Here is a 23,237-nt window from a genome sequence, read left to right as displayed (position 1 = left end):
CTAGAATTGGACATAGGCCTTTGTGTATTTTGTTTATTTCGCTAAAACACAAGTATTTTGGACCTTGGCCTATTCAATAATGTTAAGTCATTAATAAACTAACTTCCTATGCCTATAACTCAAATATGGGAAATTTGGACATTGGCCCTTTTTCTACCAAGGTACAGAATTATTAACTCTGATTTATTATATTATCGTAAATTTTGTCTGTTGTTAGTGCCTTGAGGATGATCTAATTTAAATTGAAACATCGGCAGATACAAGCATTTTTCTCCAAAGTGTTTTTTCTTTGACCTAAATCCGTTAAAGAGATTTTAATGTTTTTGAAAATATACAAATATACCGACAGTTTAAGGTTGAGGTCACAAACAAAAGCTATATTTATTACAGCATGGTCCGCTTTTATGACATTTGCTACTACATTTCATATGAGCTTTAAAACATAAACATTTATTGTTGCGACACTGTACCTTGCTTGGTTTACAAGAACACTTTTTAAAACCCTGTCCTTCAAACTTTGAAAACAATCTTAGAGCTTCCCTTAAGGAAATTGACTTTTCTTCCGGGATGTTAATTATGGTATTATTTTTGCAATAAGAAATTTCATCCCTGGAAAACCATCGATTTAACATGCCGTGTGTAGTACCAATTTGATAAACACCGTTAGTTACATTTACTATAGCTCCTAATATATTCTTGGGATCAAGTGGTCCTCTATCTACCTTAGGAACCTCGATTGCAACAATTTGGCCTACATCCAGAGGCTTTAATTTTTTATTGCTGACTTCCAACATTTTTTTTGCAGCGCGTTTTTGTCCCAGAGCAGATCCTTCTCTTTGTTGCTTGGCTTTTTCTTAATTTCTGCATAGATCACAAGTCTGCTGTTGTTGATTTAAGGAAATTGATTTAGGCAAATTATTTTGGTCACACTTTATACATCTTAGGGTAGAAGCATCTGTAATAGTTTCTTTATTGTCAATATCAGGTTTTTGCTGAGAAATATTTTCATGATCTTTTTCCACAAATTTCTCTGTAGCATTATCATCAATATACAGTATTTGTATTCCATGGTTTGCTTCTAAATCGTCTATTGGTTCTTCTAACTCATAGGTAAGTACCATCCTGTCATCTGTATTATTCAAGTCGGTAACTACTGAAGTCTCGATTTCTTTATAAATGTCAGTAGAATATTTGTCGTCAGTGTGATTGCTAGTCGTGTCGACTTGTAAGCTAGTTATTGTGGCATCGTGTACTCCATCAGATGTTCCGTAGCGATCAGCTAAAGTATCTTCTGGACAACCTCCAGTTGAACTATTATTTAAAGTTGTTTCTAAATCTTCTTCTTTGTTTATAGTATGAATAACTTCAGAAGGCAAATTAGTAGAAAACAAACCAACTTGAAAATCCACTCCAAATAAAGCTTTGTATGGGGAACGTTTAACGATCCTGTGATAGGAAGAATTTTTTTGCCACTGAACAAAATAGCAGCCAAGGGACCAGTTTGTTGAATTATAATCTTTTAGCCAAGATTTAAGCATATTTTCCACATCCTGGTTTGATCTTTCAACACTTCCTCGACTTTGCGGGTGACGCGGGCGTCCATTAATGATCTTGCAAGAGGGCCATTTAGCAACCATTTCATAGATTATCTGGTTTACAAATTCTCTTCCATTATCACTTTGCAAGATAATAGGAGCTCCGAATTCTAAAAAAATTTTTAGAAGTTCTTCGCATACATCTTTGGCATTCTTAGATTTTAAAGGTCTGAGATGAATAAATTTGGTAAGATGGTCCTGGTAATTCATTAACCATTTGTATTCTAAATCAGGCGTTGACTGTAAATCGATAAGGTCCGCGATGATTAAAATCTTTGGATATAATGGGTTTCACTACCACACCTTTTTTAGGAAGTTGCTTTTTTTCCGCACAGGTTGTACAACATTTAACAAATATTTCTACTGCTGCTAACATCTTATCGCGGCCTCCGTGACCCGTACCTATATGAATTTCAATTAATTTGTTATAAAACTCTTCATAGGCAATTATGAAAATGATGTGATCATCTTCCTTGGTTCTTTTTTTAATTACTTTTCTTGTTTCACCAATTTCCATAGTTTCATAAATACGTGAGTAATGCAGCTGGTTATTATTCCTTCTAGTTCCTTTATTTTTTGCTTCACGGGAACTAACTAAGATATCGCTTACTTCTCTTATTTTTTCTAGGGTCCATGTTCCCAATATGAAATTTATAGAATAATGTAACTTTTTTTAGCTACATTAATAATATTTATTAGTTTATCTCCGCCACTAGCGAATGTAAAAACTTCATATTTTCTTACAGTTATGGCTCTTCATGCTACTAATACTTGTGTAATAACCCTTCCCCCCATAAAAACGCAGAAACACGTGAAATTACATTGAATTTTGCATATTTTAGTGCTTAAGACCCCCTCCCCCCAAGCCCCTCCAAAAGTTACTGTCTAGTTGCGTCACTGGACTTTTGTATTAATTTCGTATTTTAAGCAAAAAGTGTCTAATACAAAAGAAATATAAAGTTGTCAACAAACAAAATTGTGCACGTAAATCCCGCCATTCCCGCCAATGCAACCGCGGTAAAATTAATATTTTGGGGTTATAGTTATGTTTATATAGTTTACTTACTATTGTAAAACTTCTCTAGTTCTATATAATAATTGTCTTTATTCACAAACATTAAATTAGCACTCATTTTAAATGGTATATAAGTAGGTATATCGCACAACACTAACTAAAATTATGATTGCAATTCACCTGACAAACTGTTCAATGTAAATTAAATGATCGAATACAATTCGCCTGGATAGCCGTCAGTCGTATTATAATACGCCTAATCTCATGTAGTCATATTGTAATATACTCACGTACAGATTGAATTTAACAATAAGCCTACTAAGATTCAGTCATATTATAATACGCCTAAAATTATTAGTCAAATTGTGATATTTTGAATTATTTGAACTATATTAAAATATGCCTAGGAATATTAAAAAAGCCTAGGCGTATAACAATACGACTGATTTTACAATAAGCCTGCGACATATACACTTTTTGCTATTTGTTATTAATTAGACTTTTTGTCTTAAAAGAATTAAATTAATAAATCTAGTATATCATCACTTAGTAATGACAAAAGTAGTGCCGGCATCTGGATTTAGTAAAAATATCACCTTGTGCGCCATAAGAAATAATAATAATAATAGGCCTTTATTTTTAACTCGGCGAAGTTCAGCATAGCTGTTATTAACCGAGCGTACATACAAAATACATAAGATTAAATTTACATATTGGCAACTTAAGGTACTAACTAGGCAATGATACTTTTGTAATTATAAAGTTATACAGAAGGTAACTAAAAGTAAGTAAATTTTGACATTCTATTGCGTAAGTATATTGCTTTTACCAACTAACAATTTAAACTTGACTAAGTAAATGTTGCTTATATTTTTTCTTAAATGTCAAAAATGGTAGGTCATACAGTTTGCGAAAAATATCAGTGTTGGCTAACTTAGGTAACAAATAGGAAAACGAACGTTGGAAAAGTTCTGTTCTATGCCTAGGAATATCAAATAAATCATTAAAGCGCGTGTCTCTGTTGTGAAGAGTATTTCATAATAGAGATAATGCCACTCAAATTATTTAAACTTGTGTTTTACCAATAGTAAAAAATCGTTGACTATACAATTTAAGGCTGATATCAACCATCTTTCTGCAATATTTATATAATATAGACTGGTAGGTAGTTTGAAAGCTTAGAGTCACTTTAGTTGAATTCAAAGCCTAGTCAGTTACAACTTCCTCAAATAAGATCAAAGTTTCAATTACCAAGTTTATACGGGCAATTAAACCACTTTAGCGGTTAAACCGATTTAGAGATAATTCAGTTTGGCTAGTGTTTATATGAGAAGATTAAGAAAGGGATTTCACCTTAAGATTTAACAGCTGTTTACCATTGCCAATCTAGGAATTGGTTCAGCTAACCAGTTAAGTTATTACTTGCAAAATTGGCTAGTTTAACGAGTGATAAGAAAATAAATTGGGCAAAAAATTAACATCTAACCTTAAAACATCTGTTTTTTTTAAACATTTACACATTTGTGTTGGTACCACTGAAAGTTCAATCGGTTGAGTGGTGACAGGTGTTTATACGGTAGTTTAAAGCGACTTAAAACCGGATCATGCACTTATTTAAATCGACTTAAGCTAAGCGAAGTAATTTTGAAATTTTAATTTTAATTTTGAAAATAGCAAACCAGTTATTATATCAATAGACCGAAAACTACAAATTGAATTTAATAAAGAAGATATAAACACTGATCGACTAGATGTTTAATGTACTCTATGCTGAGTACTAGACCTGATATTAGTTTTTCTGTTAATTATTTTAGCAGATATCAAGATCAAAATAATGAACAAATCTGGAGTTTAAAAAGATTATTAAGATATTTAAATGAAAGGAAATTTAATTTATTAAAGAAAAAATTGTGACTACTTAACTCTTATTTACTATGAGGAACGTTGTTTATACTAAATTTTTTAAAGCTTTATATCTTTAATAAAGTTACCCTTTTAATTTTACGATTTTGTTCTCAACCTGGCATATTTGTCCTAATAATATACTTATATATTTTAATTTAAAGTAGATTTAATAATACAGACTTAATGTATTTTTAGTTAAATCTTATATGTATTAAGGTAGTTTTGTATTAAAGTTATATTAAAGAAGTTTTGTTTTAAGGGTTTAGGAATAGAGAATATGAATAAGGTAGGTAGGATTATGGATATATGTATGATTAAGGTTTTAATCTGATATTTTTGTTTCGAGTGATTTTCAGACAAGCAACTATTAAGAGAGAGTGTTTTGTAGTAATATTTTCTTATCTGATCCACTGATCTCTAATAATACGAATTCATTATAATGGAACCAAAAGTATATGCTCGTTTCTTGTAGTTCGTATCAGAGATCAGTTTTATTTTGTAGAGAGAGGAACTTTGAACGAGGAAAAAGACGAAGATTTACAAAATGGCTATTCTCTTATAAAAATGGGTTTGTATGATCAGCTACTGATTTATTTCTGTCTTACTAAATAAATGTTATATAAGGTTCTGGTGTGTTATTAATGTATCCTATGGGAAATACCAAATAGCACTTTTGTGCGGTAAAAAAAATTGTACATTGCTTTAAGTGTATTAAAAAAAGAAACTGCTTTGTTACAACTTCTAACCAATTTCGAATTCTCTTTTGGGAAGATCATTCAAACGTTTTTTTTGAAATTATACTTTTACATTGACTCTGAAAAAACAAAGACGAATTCATTCAAATGAGTATAATTGAAAACACTCCCAAGATACTCATCACTTTTATTCTACACATCCATCCAATAATTCACATAAAGCATTGTAAAAAGATTTCCCGAATTTTATGGTTCAATATATAGGTCTAAAGAGAGAAACCTGACAGTTTTTCATTTAAATTTCCGCTCTTTAAGAAAGAAAAATGATAAGCTAGAGAACTTTATACCAGACAAGTGTGACGATATTCTATGTCTGACTGAGCCTTCGATGACAGACGATGAACTTAATAATAATGAATATATAAGATTGCAATTAAAAAGCTATTTTTACAGGCAGCAAACTACTGGTAAAAGTTATGCTATTTTCCATAAGGATGGCTTAACATTATGTGATGTAAAAGTAGGAAATAAACTTTATAGGAAATAATTTTTTTTTATAAAAGACAGATTAAAAAGGATGAAGGTATATCTTATACAATGTCGATGTCGCCTGATGACTTCAATAAATTCTTCTGTTTCATCACAGAAGAAAACCATACCCAAAACAAAAATAAATCCTACCATATATCATAAGACTTCCCTACAAGCAACAAAAATGTTCAATTCAATTTACTATAGCTTAATGCTATAATACATAGGAACTAGCAGTTTCAGGAGCTAGGGATGCTCAGGCGAAGACTGAACTTTGGTTCTGTACAAACAGACCGCTATTAAATGAAAATGAGACCCAGCAGATGCTATTTTAAATGCGTTCACTAAATGTTCACTAAATGAAATAAAAAGTAGTAAAGAAAAATCAATAAAAATGTGAAAAATAAAATTTTGAAAGGCTGCCATTTTGCTATGGGTAGAAAGTTATGCCGCCATTTTGTTGTTTGCAAAATGACCTAGAGACCAAAAAGATCTATTTAGGTTGCTAATAATGTGTGCCAAATTTCAATTTTTTATATAAACGCATTCAAAAAATAAGAAGGGGAGGGGACGCAATTAAGAGGCGCTGTGTATAGCTGTGAGATTGATAAAAAAAACCTCTTCAAAAAGTCTTCTATATATATATATATATATATATATACAGCTATACACAAAAACAAAATGACATTCTTCGCTCTTCATCTCCTTCCTGCAGCTCTTGATGTTTTTCGAATACTATACGAATAATATTTGTGTTTTTGTAAAGTGCGCAATACCGTTGTATAATGTTTATTTACCTCTTGCCCAAGAACCCTCGTACTAACCATCTTGTTTTCCTCCACACTCAGTAGAATATTAAGATCTCTTTCTTCAACTTTATTTTCGATATCCTGAGTTGAACATTTACAATTATTTATTACGGTACCGTTGGACTCGAACTTATTGACAATACGTTTAATAGTTGGTGGGGCAATAAACTGAAAACATTTCAGATACTGCTCTAAAACTGTTTCCCGCATAATGCCACTTAATTATGGCTATTTTTTCGTCGAATGAATAATTTATACTTGTTTTCAAATATCGACTATCACTGATTTATTGACACTTTTCCTCGCGTCAGTGACAATATTCATTTTACTGCTTCCCATTTGGTTTTACCTGAACCGAAAATTTGCTAATTTTGCAATTACATTTAATTAAATAGTTCAAGATTCGCTTATTAACATTTTTTGAAACTTTGCACAAGGGTTTGCCAGATTGGTCTCTTCAAAAAGTTATCTTACATTTTTTCTATAAAATGTACAGGGAAGCCAATAATTGACTCCCTTAAAATTTACATGGGTTTTCCTATGTTCCGCTCGGCGACGCACCACCCGGTATATAGATATATAGCTTGTAAAGAACCATGCATATTATACATGGTGCTTTATAGCCGTGCATAAGTGCTAGCACTCACTACCTCTTATTTTCTGAGTCTCTCTCAGTTTCTGCTTATAATATTATTTATATTTAGGGTATAGATTTTCAAGGATGTAAAACAACTCTCGAGCGGTTAAGACACTTTTAAAGGAATACAGTTTTATAAAAGATACGTTTATTAAATATATTAAATTACCTTAAGATATTTTACAAATGTGTGCATATTTCAGTATATAATGTTTATAGTTTTTTTGTGACAATAAATTTAGCTATGCCAATAACATAAACAAAACAAAGTTGAGTGACAGTAATCGACCAAAGGTCACTTTTATTATGATCACATACAATTTAGTAGTAATTACCTGTCTTAAGCTGTTAAGGAATCGCCTTGGATTGGTTGAGCTTGCAGATATGCATCTTATGCATGGAGAAGCAGGCGGTAACGCTTTTATTGGCACAGCAATTGTACAGGGAGCAGTTTCTAGATCATGAATTGCCCAAAACTAGAATTTTCATCAAAATTGATTAAAGGCTGCGGGAGACCCGCTCTTCTTACCGATGATGGTAAGTATTGTCAAATTCCTACTATCTCTGTTTTCTTTATTTTTCTGTGGCTTGTTTCTATAACTAGTATTCTAAAATTCCATGTCTTTCTTCCTCCATTTCTTAATCTTAGTTTTTAGGATGCTTGTACACAAGATTTTGTTTTGCCTTACGTAATATAGCACATTTTTCTATCTTTTCTTTCTTTTCTTTACAGAAAACGGATTTTCGCGCGAAAGGTCATTCAATCCTCGCATCAATCATAAGTGGAGCGATGAAACCACATGCTAAGCACATCAGAAGGTTTCAGTAAAAGTTTAAATTTACCATTTGCGTAGGTATCTTGGCGACTACTTAATTGGGCCATATGTCTATCTGATTACCTCGTCGCGAATAGTTATCTGGTATATTTACGAGAGGTTCTGCCTGGCCTAATAGAAGAAGTGTTTCTATAGTTGCAGAGAGAAGTCTGGATCTAGTCATGGCTGTCTAGAGAATTTTGCTTGCACTGTAAGCGCGTTTCTAAACCAGACCTACAACAACAGATGGATTGGTAGAGGTGGTCCTTGACCAGCAAGATTACCTGATCTGACACCTCTAGATATTTTTCGTTTAGGGCGCCATAGAACACCTCATATACACAACTCCTGTGCCCACCAGAGATGACCTAGTTGCTGGAGTTATGATGGCTGCGGAATTTTTGAAGAACGATCCAGGCGTCTTTGCTCACGTGCAGACATCTTGGGACTAGTGCAGAAAATATGTCGAAATGCCTGGAAAACATTTTGAGTATTTGGTTAAAAGTTTTAGTTATTACTTATTATTGTAATTTTTTGTTTATTTATCGGAACGATATTGAACTTTGAAGCCACTCGCTGGGTCAAAAAAAGTTTTAAAGGACTCTCCTATAAATTTTATTTTTTACACGAAAACGGTGTGTATTTGTTGGATTCTTTTTTGTTAAAAATTAATCGAATATTTTGATAAAAACATGTTTAAAAAAAACAATGGCGTGCCCTTTTTTCCGAAAAAATTAAGACACATGAGATGCAAGTCCTTTTCTGGAGAACTCAAATTACCTGCAATTTCTTAAAAAGTGGCCTCAACGCCTGTTATTTAAAACCTAAAAATATCATTGAATTTCATTGAAATTTTAATTTTTAATTTAAATTGCCCATTTCATTGAAATACCCTCTATATAGTCATGACATAATAGATAATTTAGGATTTTAAATATTTTAAGTCAAAATTTAGTGAAACCGGATGTTACGAAAAACATTAAATACGTCTTTTAATGCTTATTTGTTTCACATTTTTATCATACGGAATGTTTGTAAAGCGAATCATCGGCATCTTATATCTTATATTGGGCATAATGAAATCTAAATCTTCTAATAAAATGTACTATCATTATCTGATATTTCATGAATATTTCAAGATAAATCTCGGCAAAAAAAATCTGTAATCAGAATCGAATTAAAAAAGATAACGATAACATCGCATAAACAGACTTATAAAACAATTAGGTAGTCGGTATCAAACAAAACATCTAATTGGTCGCGCTTTTCGCACTTTATCTCGTCACTTTACTCGGTTTGTGTAAAATGAGCTTGAAAGGGGCACCCGAGGTCGTCAGGTTCGTCATTCTCGAGGACACCCTCAATAACTCACATGATGAAAAGAAAACTGTTATTGGGGTGTCCGTGGGAGTTGCGGTGGCGGTCTTAGTGGTTCTACTTTTATTGTGTTTGTGTAAGTTTCATTCTAGTAAGTTCTTCGGCAATCTAAACATCATTTTGATTTATAGGCAAAAATAGGCGAAAAAAAAGGTTACAATCGTCGTTGAATCATACGAGTGTCGTGACCACAACTACTAGTTCTATTATGAAACCCTGCGTATATGATATTAGTACAGAAAGTAAGTAACCATTATTCATGTGTTTTATAGCAACTATGTCTTGAAATTAGCCTTTTGCAAGAGTACTTCAAATTGTTATAAGAATTTATACAAATGATTTATTTCTTCTGTTTTCGATTTATTTAATTAAGAATAAGTCAATTTATCAATTCGTAATTAATATAGTTTCTTTTTAATGTGTCTTACTTTTCACCTTCGTTTTGAGATGATAGATTTCTGGAAAAGTATATGCTTTGAAAATTTTTAAATACATTTCTGGTTGTCTAACTCTTTTTTGGTGAAATGGAAACTCAGATGTGACTGATTTTTTTTATTTCATATAACTCCAAAATTAATTTATTTTTTAAATTTGAAATTTATCAACATATCATATTAAAAGTCGAATTGCTGCGATCGTCTTTTATTATTTTTGTTAATTCCATTAGATTTCCATGTAAAGTTTATAATACAATATTACCTAATAAAAACAACAAAGATGTTTTGGAAAAACAATTGCCGCCGTGAATCTCAGTTGTTATTCGGTGATTAACATGGTTTGGAAATAAGCAAACAAAAAAACTAAAAATAATAGTGCATACAGAGTTTCCAAATAATATAGTGTAGGTATAGACTAAATTTTAGTCGATTAAGAATACGTATTTATGAGTTTTATCTGAAATGTGATTTTTTAAACTTTACATACATGAACATGGAATTACTCTGATAAAGAATTAATGATCACGGTATAGATATTCCTATGGCTTGTTTGCAATGCTAGTTTATCATCTCCTGAGTATGACAGTCATGGCAGTCTACAGAAAATAAAAAAAATTATTGAAAGATTTACAAAAACAACAGGATATAATTGCTTTGGCTTCTTACTTACAACTCTCGGTGAGTCTTAATTGCATCCACTATTGCTCTCCATTTTCTATAATCCTGTGTCTCCTCTTAGCAGTGCTGGTCTCCTATCCTAGACAAATCTACTGCGACAGCATTTTTTGCGGTCTACCCATTGACCATCGCCATCTGACCTCTCAAGAGTTTGTGTTATTCTCTTCTGGTGTGGTTATATCAAAGTCTCTTTGAGACGACTTCGTTTAACTTGGTCTCTCAAGGAATAATATCTTTATTAATCCGTGGGTATTCCATTTTAATACATGCCTATCTTATTCGGTTAGCTTTTATGTGTCTGACTGTTTTCACTGCTATACATTAAGGTCAATTCACCTTTGTGGCTTCCTTTCCACACTCCTGTTGTTTCATCTCTATTGTGTTCAAACATCATTATGAGAACTTTTCTTTCAAACTTATTTCAAATACAAAAAGCTTATTTTTTATTTCTCGTTGATTGAAGGTAGAGTTGTTGCCCTATAGAAAATTAGTTTGGATTACCTCTTTAGCAGTTTAGATTTCAGTAGCGTTGTTTTTAATCTTGATGCGAAAACCTTCTGTTAGCTCGGATGCTGCTAACTACATAATTATTCTAAGTTAAAATTAAATAACGATTATAGGGAGTCTCCTTATGTGAGTTCTGATGTTATTCTTCTTATGAAGTTGTATGCTTACTGAAGCGAAGATTTGATGGTTTACTCGATTTCTAGTTATTTTCTAATATTTGTCTAATCGAAAATATTTGATCCAGTGTTGACCTTGTGGCACGAAATTCGCATTGATAGTCACTGATAATATCTTCCTTACGAGGGATCAGCTTCCACAATATTATAATTGCTAGAGGTAAAATCTGTATTGTTGTGAGGTAATACTTAACAAAATAAGTAACATAATAGTTTCTGTTTGATAGGAGGTATTTTTTTTATGTATGGATTATTCGTCTATAACAAAATCCCCTTTTCGCCTTCCTCGTAAGTCTAGTCTAAGTTATTATGTATATAAAATTACATACATAATAATATAATTATTATATAATTATTATAATTAATATGTATGTATATAATAAATTGATCCAAAGGGCAAACCATACTTGACTCACTTAACCTAGTTGTAATTCATTGATATTATTTACATTAAATTTAAAAAATTGTGTAGTAAATATTGTGAAATCTGTCTATTATTCCCTCGCAAATCTTATTTAGTCAAAGGCTCATGATTGATATTCAAGTGTTTCTGAAACGTGATTCCCCTTATTATATTGTCATTAATTTAGATTAAATTAAAATTAATTATACTTAATGTTAAATTAGAGTACCGTGACTCTGCTAAAACATTAAATCTTTAAATCGAGGAGGCTAGATAAAATAGATCCTATTTAGATAGAAAAAGTTTTATTTTTCAGACTTAGCAAGCTGTTTTCTAAGCTCCTTGATTTCCAGTGAACTGGAACTCATAAAAACAATAAAATATTCATTCTTTAATGTATGTATATCTGGCATGCAGACTTTCTAAATCTTGATTAGTTTATTTATTTACATAAAAAAAATTGTCAAAACCATATATTAGATATACCTGCCATCTTCTTCGTCTTTGTCAGCATGTTTTATCAATGGTCGCATGTCTCAAGTTTTTTCATATCCCGTAATCTCTCGCTAATCTTATCTATTATCCCCCTGCCGCTGTTCTTACATAATCTATCCATCTCTTCATAGTTCCATGTTTCTTGATGCTCCTCTTGGTCCCCAGAGTACCGTTCTTTGGGTTTTTTGTCCTCTCGTATTTAGTCCCTTAAAGTGACTTCCAGTATTAGTCTTTCCATGACTCCCTGTACTACTCTTAGTACCTCAGTTGCTCTTTCGGTTATTGCCTTAGTTTCTAAGCTGTAGGGGACAAATCGAGAGTATGCAGTTATCTTTTTATCTGTAAAAATGAATTTCATGTTTTCGAATACCACTGATGCTAAATGGATCCTGCGTTTGATTTGCGCAGTTGGGCTTTTTGGCCCAGTTTGATTTTTTGTTCTAAGTGTATGTAATGTTCATAATATATTCTCTATGGTAACGTTGTCTATCGTGATGCTATAATCATTTTTGCTCATTATTTTATTCTTGATGAAAAATTTTTTCTTGGATTGCTCGTTTAGCTCATTTAGCATGTCGTTCATTTTTTGAATGTCGATGTTCGTCAAGATTGTCATCTTCAAATCTGAGGTGATTTAAATATGTTCCATCGAGGTTTAGGCTCTTGTTTTTGTATTCAAACTTCTTAAAAACATTCTTCAGTGTGAGGGTAAATAACTCGGGAAATATGGTATCTCCCTATTAGACTCCTTTGTCAAGTGATATTTGTTTTCGTCGATTATTTTTACGTAAAAGATTGCCTTATCATAGATATTCTTAATGAGGGTAGACTATCTCGAATCGATTCTCATGTTTTCCATTGCTATTAGAAAATAACAGGCTTCAACGCTGTCAAAGGCTTTCTGGTAGTCTTCTTGAAGTGTTTGCAAGTAGTCTGTAATGCTCAAGCCCTTTTGGAAGCCTATTTGTTCTACCAGTTCGTAGGAGTCTAGTTTCGTAATCAGTCGATTGTTGATACTTCTAGTGAAAAGTTTATATAGGTGTGATAGCAGATTTAACAATTCTAAATAAATACTTAAAGCACTTTAGGACTAATTACTTTTTAAAAGTCAAAATAAACTTTTAGTAAAACTAAGATGTCCTGAAGATGTCGCCCGAAGATACGAAAGAAGCGTATCAAACTTATCGACGAAAAGCCAAATTTATCTGGTACCGTTTGACGTTCTGCCTGCGGATTTTGGTAAGTCAACAAATGCAAAAACGTTTATTTATTTAATCAGAGTAAGTCACATGCCGATAAGCGCTTGATATTAATCGGACATGACATTTTGCCTTATAGATTATTCATCGAGAGAGGTGGATGTACGAGGAGACTACGTAATTTTGAAAAATCTCTCGTTGATAGAGAGACAAGGCCAATATCAGGGAACCATTAACGAAGGCTACGAGTACGAGCAACAATCTGCTTATAATCCGCTGTATGTGATCTCGCCATCTAGGGAGGTTTATAAGAAACAGGAGTCGTATAATACGGATTATTTTTATTGACTCTCTAAGAAGACTGACGATGATAATGACGTCAAAACGTCTTGCGATATTATAATGTAGGTAATTAAATCGATTAAAGCATTACTCATTGTTCCTTATACTTTAAATAATAAATTAGTGTTTAATTATATTTAGAGTTGTTTGTTTTACTTTTAATTAAAAAGGATAAACTTCTTTCTGTATTAGTTTATGTTTCAACTTTATTTCAATCAATTTTATTTAAATTTTGTATTTCCTGTATGAAGAAAAATTGCCAGATTATTTCTTGACAAACTCTTTAACTGTTGTGTCACATACAAGAGACTTCTAGTCGATTAACTCATAGGGGGTTTTAGCCCTTAAGGATATTTAGATGAATACTACTGCGGTCAGTTTAGTACTGTGTTTAATAACGTAATTTTCTCCTATTTATACAAACTTAACTATATACAATATGTGACATAATTAGTAACAATGATTATAATGCAATAGATAAAAACTGCTGACTGCTGCGGACACATGGTGTGCTGATGCACATAGTTCGAGTCTGGGTAACGAGGTTTTTGATTTTACAGGAGCAACTTTTGATTTTGCTGTAAGGAGGATTATTTTTGCTTCTTGTTTGGTTTTTGTTATTTTCATGTATATTACTGCACCATAGGCTTTTTCAGATGCGTCGCAGAATCCATGAATTTCTACTGTTTCTTCTGACGTTTGACCAGTCCATCTTGGTATAATAAAGTTTTCTACATGTTTCAGTTCTGACTGAAATTTCTTCCATTTAACTTCCAGTTCTTGAGGAATCGCTTCGTCCCATTTTAGATTTTGCAGCCATAAGTCTTGAATTGATAGTTTTGCTGTTATGACTACTGGAGCAAGCCATCCTAGTGAATCAAACAGTTTGGCTACTTCCGAAAGGATTGTTCTTTTTCTTTTCAGCTGTATGGTTAAGGCAATTTGCACATATTTTTTCTTCTTTTATAAATTTGGATCTGGCTTGTGGTTGTAGTGCTTGAAATTTTGGGCATACTTGTAGGGAATGTTGTTCTTTGCAGTATTTACACCCTGATTTAGTTGATGTCCACCTCTTATTGGCTGGGTATTCTATTTTATTTTTCTTTTGTCCTACAGCTTCAAGGGGCTGAAATCTTGTTTGTAGGAATTTCATCATTTTATCTGTATTTTGGATTTTGTTTTGGATTTTTGTTTACTATTGGATCCCATGAGGAAGTTTCAATGTTCAATTTGTCTAATGCCTTTAGGCATTCAGTTACTGTATCATGTAACTTTTTTAATTGGTATGCTGATTCTTGTTGGAACGCCGCAAATTCCAGTATTTTATTAATTAGATTAGTTGCTGTAAGTCGCTCATTGTTATATCTGTCATTTAAAAGGTTCCAGCTAGTATTGTAATTATTTTCATTTATTTGGAGATGCTGAATGCGGCGGCTGGCTTCTCCTCTAAGGTGAGTTTTGAGATATTGCATTTTCTCTGTGTTTGATAAGTCGCTTTCATGTATCAAAAGCAGTTAGATACTTGTGTTCTGCTAAGTTAAGAGATTCTTGCAAACCCCTCTTCATTTCTGGAAAAATCCTAACTCTATTTTTACTCTTTATCTTAGAAACAGCTGCTCTTATTCACAAAATTCCCAAACTACCCTCTGACACTGGCCATTTGACTCGTCGTGTAAATGATGTTCCCCTACCTATTCCTACGTCTTCCCTTACCAAAAACTCATTAATTTACATAAGTAAAAAAATTTACAATCATGTTCCTCTATGTGTTAGACATATATCGGATGTTAAGAAATTTAAAAGAGAATTAAAGACGCTTTTATTGGCTAAGGCATACTATAACCTGGATGACTTTTTTAATGATAGGTTTTAACCTTGGACATGTTGGAAAGTTTTTTTTTCATTTTTTCTTCTCTAGTTTTGTCAACAAGTTTACCTTTATTTAGTAATTGATTGTTTTATTTAGTTATCTTTAATTCAAGTATGTTCAAAAAGTTTTGTCTTCTTGTGTTTAATTTTGTTCATTGTTTTGTCAATTTTTAAAATTGTATTTTTGTTTTGTTTTTTTTTGAGCTTATAGGATGCTTGTACACAAGATTATTCTTACGTAATATAGCACATTTTCTTTCTTTCTTTCTTGTACGTTGGTAAATATATCCTTAAATTTAGTGTTGTCCACTCATCATATCGCCCGTCCAAAAATGGTAATTTTACTTTTGGTAGCAATTTTGCTTGGTTTCGATACAGTTGACGATGACTCAAGCTCAAGTATCATCTTTTCATGGTGTTCTTCTAATTCTGTATACGTATCTTCCACTGAAGACTGAAGATCTTGAACTTCTAGTTAGGTTGATTAATTTTTCGTTGCATGTCCTTAAGAGTTTTTATCGCATCATTGTAAACTTTTGACAGCTGTTCAAAGTAATTTGTTTTATGATAGTTGTGTTCTTTACAGTCTGTCTCTTCGATTTCTTGATGTGTTTTTAGAATTTCTCCCCATATTTCGTTGATCTGTGTCTTTTTGGAACTAAAGTATTTTTCAGTTTTTCTATCTAGTGGGTCCTTTTTTGCATTGTTTATGATTCGTAAGATTTCTTGCCCTCGACTGCTGCTCGGTTGCTAATTTGTTTAAGTCTTCCATATTGATTGCTGATGATTTTTCGATTGAAGATTAATTGACTGCTGGATTATTTGATTGGTTGTTTGCTTGCTTGGCTGATCGATTGAATAATCGATTGATTGCTCGCTTGATTGGTTCCTTTTGGATTTAGCTTTACTTATTTTTTTTTGTTTGTTTGTTTTTTGTTTTTTTTTCAGTTTATATATATATATATATATATTTTTTTTTTTTAAATTATTATTATTATATCCTTTAGGAAATGGAAATTAAGGAAAACGGAATTTATTTTTCAAAGGTGTAATCGTGGGAGTTACGGGTAACCCTGAAGGTTGTAATTGAATCTCTGTCTTCTACTATTTGGCTATCGATGTGTAGCTCTAACTCAATATCTTCTCCAAATTGTGACGGTTGTTGTTGTTTGTTTTCACTGGGTTTTTCTTTTATGGCTGGTGTTACAGGGAGTACTAATGTTTCTTCTATGGATGGTGTTACAGGGAGTCCTGATGGATGTAACTTTATTTTTATCTCTGTGCCAATAAAGTTCAGTTTGGCTAATTTTATGAGTCTTCTTTGTTGTCTTTGTTTTCTATTCAACTGTTTTCGTGCCATAAAAAAATTACCAAAATTTATTAATTTTGACATTTTACTACCTTGCGTTAGCGCCTGTTAGGGTACTGGTCGCGAGAGTAGGTAATTATTTTATAAATGTGAGTAATAGATATTTCCTACGTTAGCCGTGAGACTGGTCGTAGAAAATAACTATTTCCCGCTTAACTCCCTCAAATTCCCTGTTAGCCGTGAGACTGTTCAGAAAATAAATTAAGTGAAATAAGAAAGTTTTTTGGTACAATTACTTTGTGGTTACCCGTAAGACTGGTCGCACATAATAATTATTTTACGCTTAACTTATCACCTGTTAGCCGTGAGACTGGTCAGAAAATAAGCTTACGCCAACCAAGTATTTTTTTTATGGTACTTAAATTGCGTTGGAGTTGCTGAAGTTGCTTGAAATTGCTTGGAGTTTTCGGTCGCGGGTTATTTTTTTTTTTTAGGCTCGAAGGACCATGGAGTAAAAATTGCCAGATTATTTCTTGACAAACTCTTTAACTGTTGTGAAGTCCTTGTATGTGACTTCTAGTCGATTAACTCATAGGGGGTTTTAGCCCTTAAGGATATTTAGATGAATACTGCTGCGGTCAGTTTAGTACTGTATTTAATAACGTAATTTTCTCCTATTTATACAAACTTAACTATATATATGTGACATAATTAGTAACAATGATTATAATGCAATAGATAAAGACTGCTGACTGCTGCGGACTGCGTACCTGGTCTCGTTCGGTTTGCTATGTTATAGGTGGTTCTATTTTTCAAGTTCAAATAATAATTATGGTAAAAAATATTATTGAACTATTTTGTATAGTTATCCCGATTTTATGTCTAATATGAGATTAGACACTGTAGGTAGTTGCACAGATCTCTTATTTTGTTCCTATAGTTCAGTCCTGCTGTATGAGAATGGATGCAAAAATTAGATAGAGGATGAAATTTTGACAGTAAGTTGTATGGGTTGAGAGAGTGTAAAAACCAAAAATGCGAACAAAAAAATAACCAGGGGAATAACCAGAGCCCCATTCGTATCAAGTGATGACATTTCCCATTTTTAAGAAGCTTTACGATAGTTAACCATAGGCTGTTTGCAGTCAATGGTTGCTTTATCATAATTACAATAGTTTTACGGATAGGTAGAGACACTTTGTTACTTACATCTTATTTGAGAAACTATTCAATCAACGCTACATGGTAAAGAATATTTGCTTTTTTTGTTTCCTGAGCTGACGAATTAAATGTAGAAAATATAAATTGATATTTTTTAAGTGAATTTCAGCATCAGCTTCATTATAAAAATAACACAAGAAAGTATTGTCGATGGTATTTTTTACACTTTGTTCAGAATTTTATATTGTAAAACAGGAAATATTGCTTTTAACTGACCAAAGCATTGTTTAATTATTAATTGTTCTTGACAAAAAACGTTATTACTATTTTGTTGCTCTGGGGTTGCTAGATTTTTTCATGAAGTTATTTATCCGAGGGGATATAAAATAGCCATCATTCCCTAATAGTACACCTTCCTCGGCGCTATCTTTTAAGAATGTTGAATATATGAGAATTTTTAAATATTCTGCTGTCATGTACATGTTTGGCCATTGGCAGTCTAATTATTATATATTATAATTGGCAGTTTAAATTCGTAAAAATGTCTTTGGCATTGCATGTTTCCTGTATGTGGATGCTAGGATATTCTCTCCTGTTTATTTATTCGTCACCAAATTCTGCAAACTTTGGAATCCTGAGGAAGGTCAGCACAGAAGTACGTATAATGTTTTGCAAACAGTAGTATGGTGAAGATCAAACTCTTCAGCTACGTCATATTGAACGCCAGGGTCCGACAACTGACACAGAAAGTCTTTTATCTTATTCACAGTTAACAATGGGTCGTATTAATAAAGCACATGCTTTAACTCTACCTCCGTCTTTTTTGATTGCACTAAAGCGGAATGTGTTTAGCTCAAAAAACTTAAGCAAAAGCATGTGATTCTGTTTTATTCATTCCTACTGAACATTTTCACGATTAAACCGAACCGATATCATTTTCAGAATTCGCTATCTCGGCACTCTTTACGTATAAGGTATAAGTTTTTTGCACGAACATTCATTTATTCGGCCATAATGACCAAATTCGAAACCACTTAAAAAATGCGTCCTAGAACAAACACGATTTCACCAAAAACAAACGTAACTTGAGATCGACCCACGAACCGAACTTAATAAAGATACCTGGACTGGCCTGCCAATTCAATGAAAATTAAATCACATTTTGCATGATTGGGTCCTTTCGATGTTGGTCACTCTAACCACAGATTTAACTAGCTACGCTCCAGATAAACACTCGCATAGGCAAAAACGTCACCCGAAATGTCGCCCGACTTTTCAAGCCGGTTGACCAACAGCACGTTTTGTTGCGCTCTGTTGCCAAACGTAATAAGACCCGGGCGCCCATACCGATCACCTCGGGCGACCATACATTTATTACGGATTTATTACGGTTGAAAAGATGTCATGCAAATTGGCTTTGCAGATTTTTTCTCAAACTATGGCTGCTGCCCTAAGGACATATGTAACAAAACGTTTGTTTAATGATGAAATGGGTACTAATACTACAGATTTTATTGAAAACATGAACAATTTATTTGATTCTTGGAATAGTAAACGACTCCATTCTAAAAATCCTTTTAACTGCGGTATTAGTACTCAAAACATGCAGGTTTTAAGTACATTGCAAAGGGGCAAATATCTTTTTAAAGCGTTAGAAAAATTAGAGTATAGTGAAAAATAAAAAATCAAAACAAAAAAAAATGGTTAGATATAGGCCACCTTGTTTCGATGGACTGGTTCAAACCATTAACGCAATATTAGGTTTATATGAAGACCAAAAAAACGAAAATAATGCATTTTTACTGACAAATCGGTTAAACCAAGATTTCCTTGAAATTTTTTTTTCCATGGCTCGACAGCGTGGGGGTTGGAATCTAAACCCAACAGCAAGGTCGTTTCGTTTATTTTTCCGTATTAAAACAATTAGTGATTTACTAACTCCTTCAAAAAGGTCAAATTGTGAAGTTGACGATATGGATGAACAATTTATTCTTGACGATAGAAGAAAAAAAGAAACAGAGCTTGTAACAGAGGTAGGTCAAATCCAAGAGAAAGTTGTCGAAACAGGTGGCACAGGCGCTGAAAATCTTGAGGATTCACCCGAAATTAAAAATACGGCGGGGACCTCTCGTACTCTATTATTCAATCCATTGGAGGACTGTGCAAATACTTATTATGCCGGGTATTTAAGCAAAAAAGTATTGGACAAATATAAGTGTGCAACTTGTGCAACTTCCCTCAGGTCAACTAGCCATTTAAATGAGCCTACCCAACTATTTCTTTTAAATAAAAACTACGGTGGAAACGAAAATACTTACTTAGTTTGTCCAAGTAATGCCGTTTCTGACGTGGTAGCAAAATCCATGAAAATATTTAGTAAGGAATTTAAAAAGATAAAATATCACGAATTTTTAGGAACAAAAATTAAAAATAAAATTTTGTCTAAAACTTTAGTTGGGTTAGGATCAAATAGCGATGAGTGTTATGAGCACAAAATATTTTCACTCTCACTCGTTCACACCAACCTTTACAAGTTTTGTAAGTGGTGTCGCAAAAAATCTGTAAAACCTAAACAAAAAATTAAAAACTTGAAACATAAATGAAACAATAAACAAAATTTTGATTTTTAAACTACAAATCAATAATATTATACATATATTAATGAAACTTCTTTTAAACTTTGAAAAAAAAATCTTTTATAAAATACTCTAATTTAATCAAACCATATCAATCATAACTCAATAAAAATAGTCCAATAACTCAATAATATGCCATTTAAAAAAATTTAAAAATCCAAACGTTTCTGATGATAATCGAAAAAAAAAACGAAATTTTGAAAGATTTAAGTATGTATTTTAAATTTTTTTCTAAACTTATTTTTGCTCCGATTTTATAATAATTCACACTTTTGCATTGCCACTTTTTCCGTGTTACATGGTGGTATTTTTAGATTTTCAATATGACTTTGGTCGACCATCATTAACTTTGTTTTTTCTTATGCGCGCTATTTTGGATTTTTGCGTTTTTAAAAAGTACTTTTTAATACATTTTCATTGATATATTGTACCTGCATATCAGACTGATGACACCAAGTACCCAAATCGCATATTCAATAATATGTAGGTGTGATACATTTATAAAATGGTAATAAAAAGTAGGTATGTACTTTTTAAAAATTCAAAAATCCAATATGGCGTCCCTACGAAAAAACAAAGTTGATGATGGTCAGCAAAAGACGAAACGTCGTATTGAAAATCTAAAAATACCACCATGTAGCACGGAAAAAAGGGGCAATGCAAAACTGTAAATTATTTTAAAATCGAATAAAAATAGGCTCAGAAAAAAGTAAAATAGATTTTTCAAAGATTCGTTTTTTTTCGATTATCCTCACAATCGTTCGAATGTTAAAAAAATTTTAAATGGCATGTTATTGAGCTAAAAATTGCGCAACTTTTTCCCCGATTTTGTCTCTCTCTCTGTCTCTTTTTCCCTCCGTTTAGAAAGTTCTCCGTTGGTGAATGGTGAGCAATGTCCAATGGTGAGCATGTCTGATGCCCTACACTCAATTTACTTTCTAACGTATCAAAAATGTAATGCAAAATTTTTCTATAGCGAAAAATCATATAACTTTTGATGTACGTTATCAATAACACCGTGCACATTTTAATGGTATTTGCTGGTAACAGTGTTATTTCGTACAACAAAAGTTTTATTGTTTCCTATACAGCGTGTCTCACGACAACGTTAACAGCGTAGAACTTGGAAATTTTTGAAGAAAAAAAACCCAAAATGCGGTTTTTATGGGAGACAATGCTATTTCTAAAAATGTATTCAAAACTACCCCTGCGTATTTCACGCGTATTTGTGTTGGAACAGTTTTACAAGAATTTTCAATTTTATAATATTATTGACGACAAATTTATTATTTAGGATTAGGTATGTACGTATACGATATTCTAAAAATTTTTACTTATTTTATAATAGGTGTACGTAGCCATCAATTATTATAATGTAACTGCTTGCAAAAATATTATTATATAGGCTTTAAGTTACATTTTGGTACGGTGTTTTAATTTGTATTTTAACATTGAAATTAAGATAACAAATAACAAAAAAATAACCATCATCCCTTAGTTTCAGCCATTGCCATCCTCTCCTGAATACAAAAATTTGCTACATAAGGTAAAAACTTAAAAATACCATTGACTTGTTTTGCCGTTTTTTAAAATAGCGAATACTTTTTGAAATAAAAACTAATTACGAAAATCAAATAATTGAGGCGTTTATTTTAAAAACAACATAAGTCCAAAATTTTCGAAAACGCGATTATGGCCTCATCATATAAAAGACACTGAACTCTATCACCCCAAATATTTATTCCTCCTAAAAACATTACTGTTATGTGTCCCAATATTTAGTACTAAAATATTTTTTTCCCGAGAGCATTTTTTTCGTTTTCTACCAAAACAACATTTTATACTTTATTTTAAGTATATAGTTTAAAGATTATCTTACCTCAGTCTAATAATTTTTTTACCTTTAATATACCATTATCTATTTTTTACCTTTAACTTTAATTACCTTTAATATACAATAAAACTTACATTATTATAGTTTAAATATTTCGGATATATCCTTTATTGTTTACATAAAAAAAACTTTTATGATTTATAATCTTTTTATTAATTATACAGTAAAGAAGCAATAAAATAAAAGAACAGCTTTTTCGCTCGTTTTTATACTTTTCATTTAATTTTTTTATATTTGTTGCAAAATATAAAACTATCAAATAAAAAAATCGCAAAAAAAATTTTCAAGTAAAACAAACCTCTTTAAAAATTCGTCAATTATTATTGTCGCAGTACCACAGATTTAAAATGTAAAATCTGTGACAGTACCTACTCAGTCAATAAAATTAACCCCATCGCGTCGGCGTCGCATCGAGGAAAAAAAAGTGCGTCAGTGGCCGACGAAAGCGATGCTACGATGCGATGATTGAAGCGAAGACCCGGAAGCATACCTACCGACAAAAATTAAAATTTGCAACGCAGGGCCACAATCGGAGCGAAATATCCGTTTTCGGCTAAATCGCGAGCAAGCGGCTGCTTTCTCAGTGGGGACAAATGAAATACATTGGAGTGGTTATCTGGAGCGTAGCTAGTTAAATCTGTGCTCTAACAAATTTCAATTGTGCCAATTGTAGGGAAATAAGACAATTAAAGTTTTTGAGAGGTTATGCCACGAACTTAAAAATATATATTTTTAAGTTCGCGGGTTATGCT

The 23,237-nt window shown here is 32.1% G+C and overlaps 1 protein-coding gene across 1 annotated transcript; it reads left to right on the top strand.

Moving 5' to 3' along the window:
* Positions 1–9,210: 9,210 nt before the first annotated feature.
* On the top strand, positions 9,211–13,752 carry LOC126733440 (uncharacterized). Its single transcript, XM_050436744.1, has 4 exons — positions 9,211–9,455; positions 9,511–9,621; positions 13,201–13,314; positions 13,414–13,752. The coding sequence occupies exons 1-4, from the start codon at positions 9,308–9,310 to the stop codon at positions 13,620–13,622; spliced, it is 582 nt and encodes a 193-aa protein (XP_050292701.1). The 5' UTR covers positions 9,211–9,307; the 3' UTR covers positions 13,623–13,752.
* The last annotated feature ends 9,485 nt before the right edge of the window (positions 13,753–23,237 follow it).

This window comes from Anthonomus grandis, chromosome 2 (genome assembly GCF_022605725.1).
Source record: "Anthonomus grandis grandis chromosome 2, icAntGran1.3, whole genome shotgun sequence".
NCBI lineage: Eukaryota > Metazoa > Arthropoda > Insecta > Coleoptera > Curculionidae > Anthonomus > Anthonomus grandis.
This window is presented reverse-complemented; position numbering and strand designations above follow the sequence as displayed.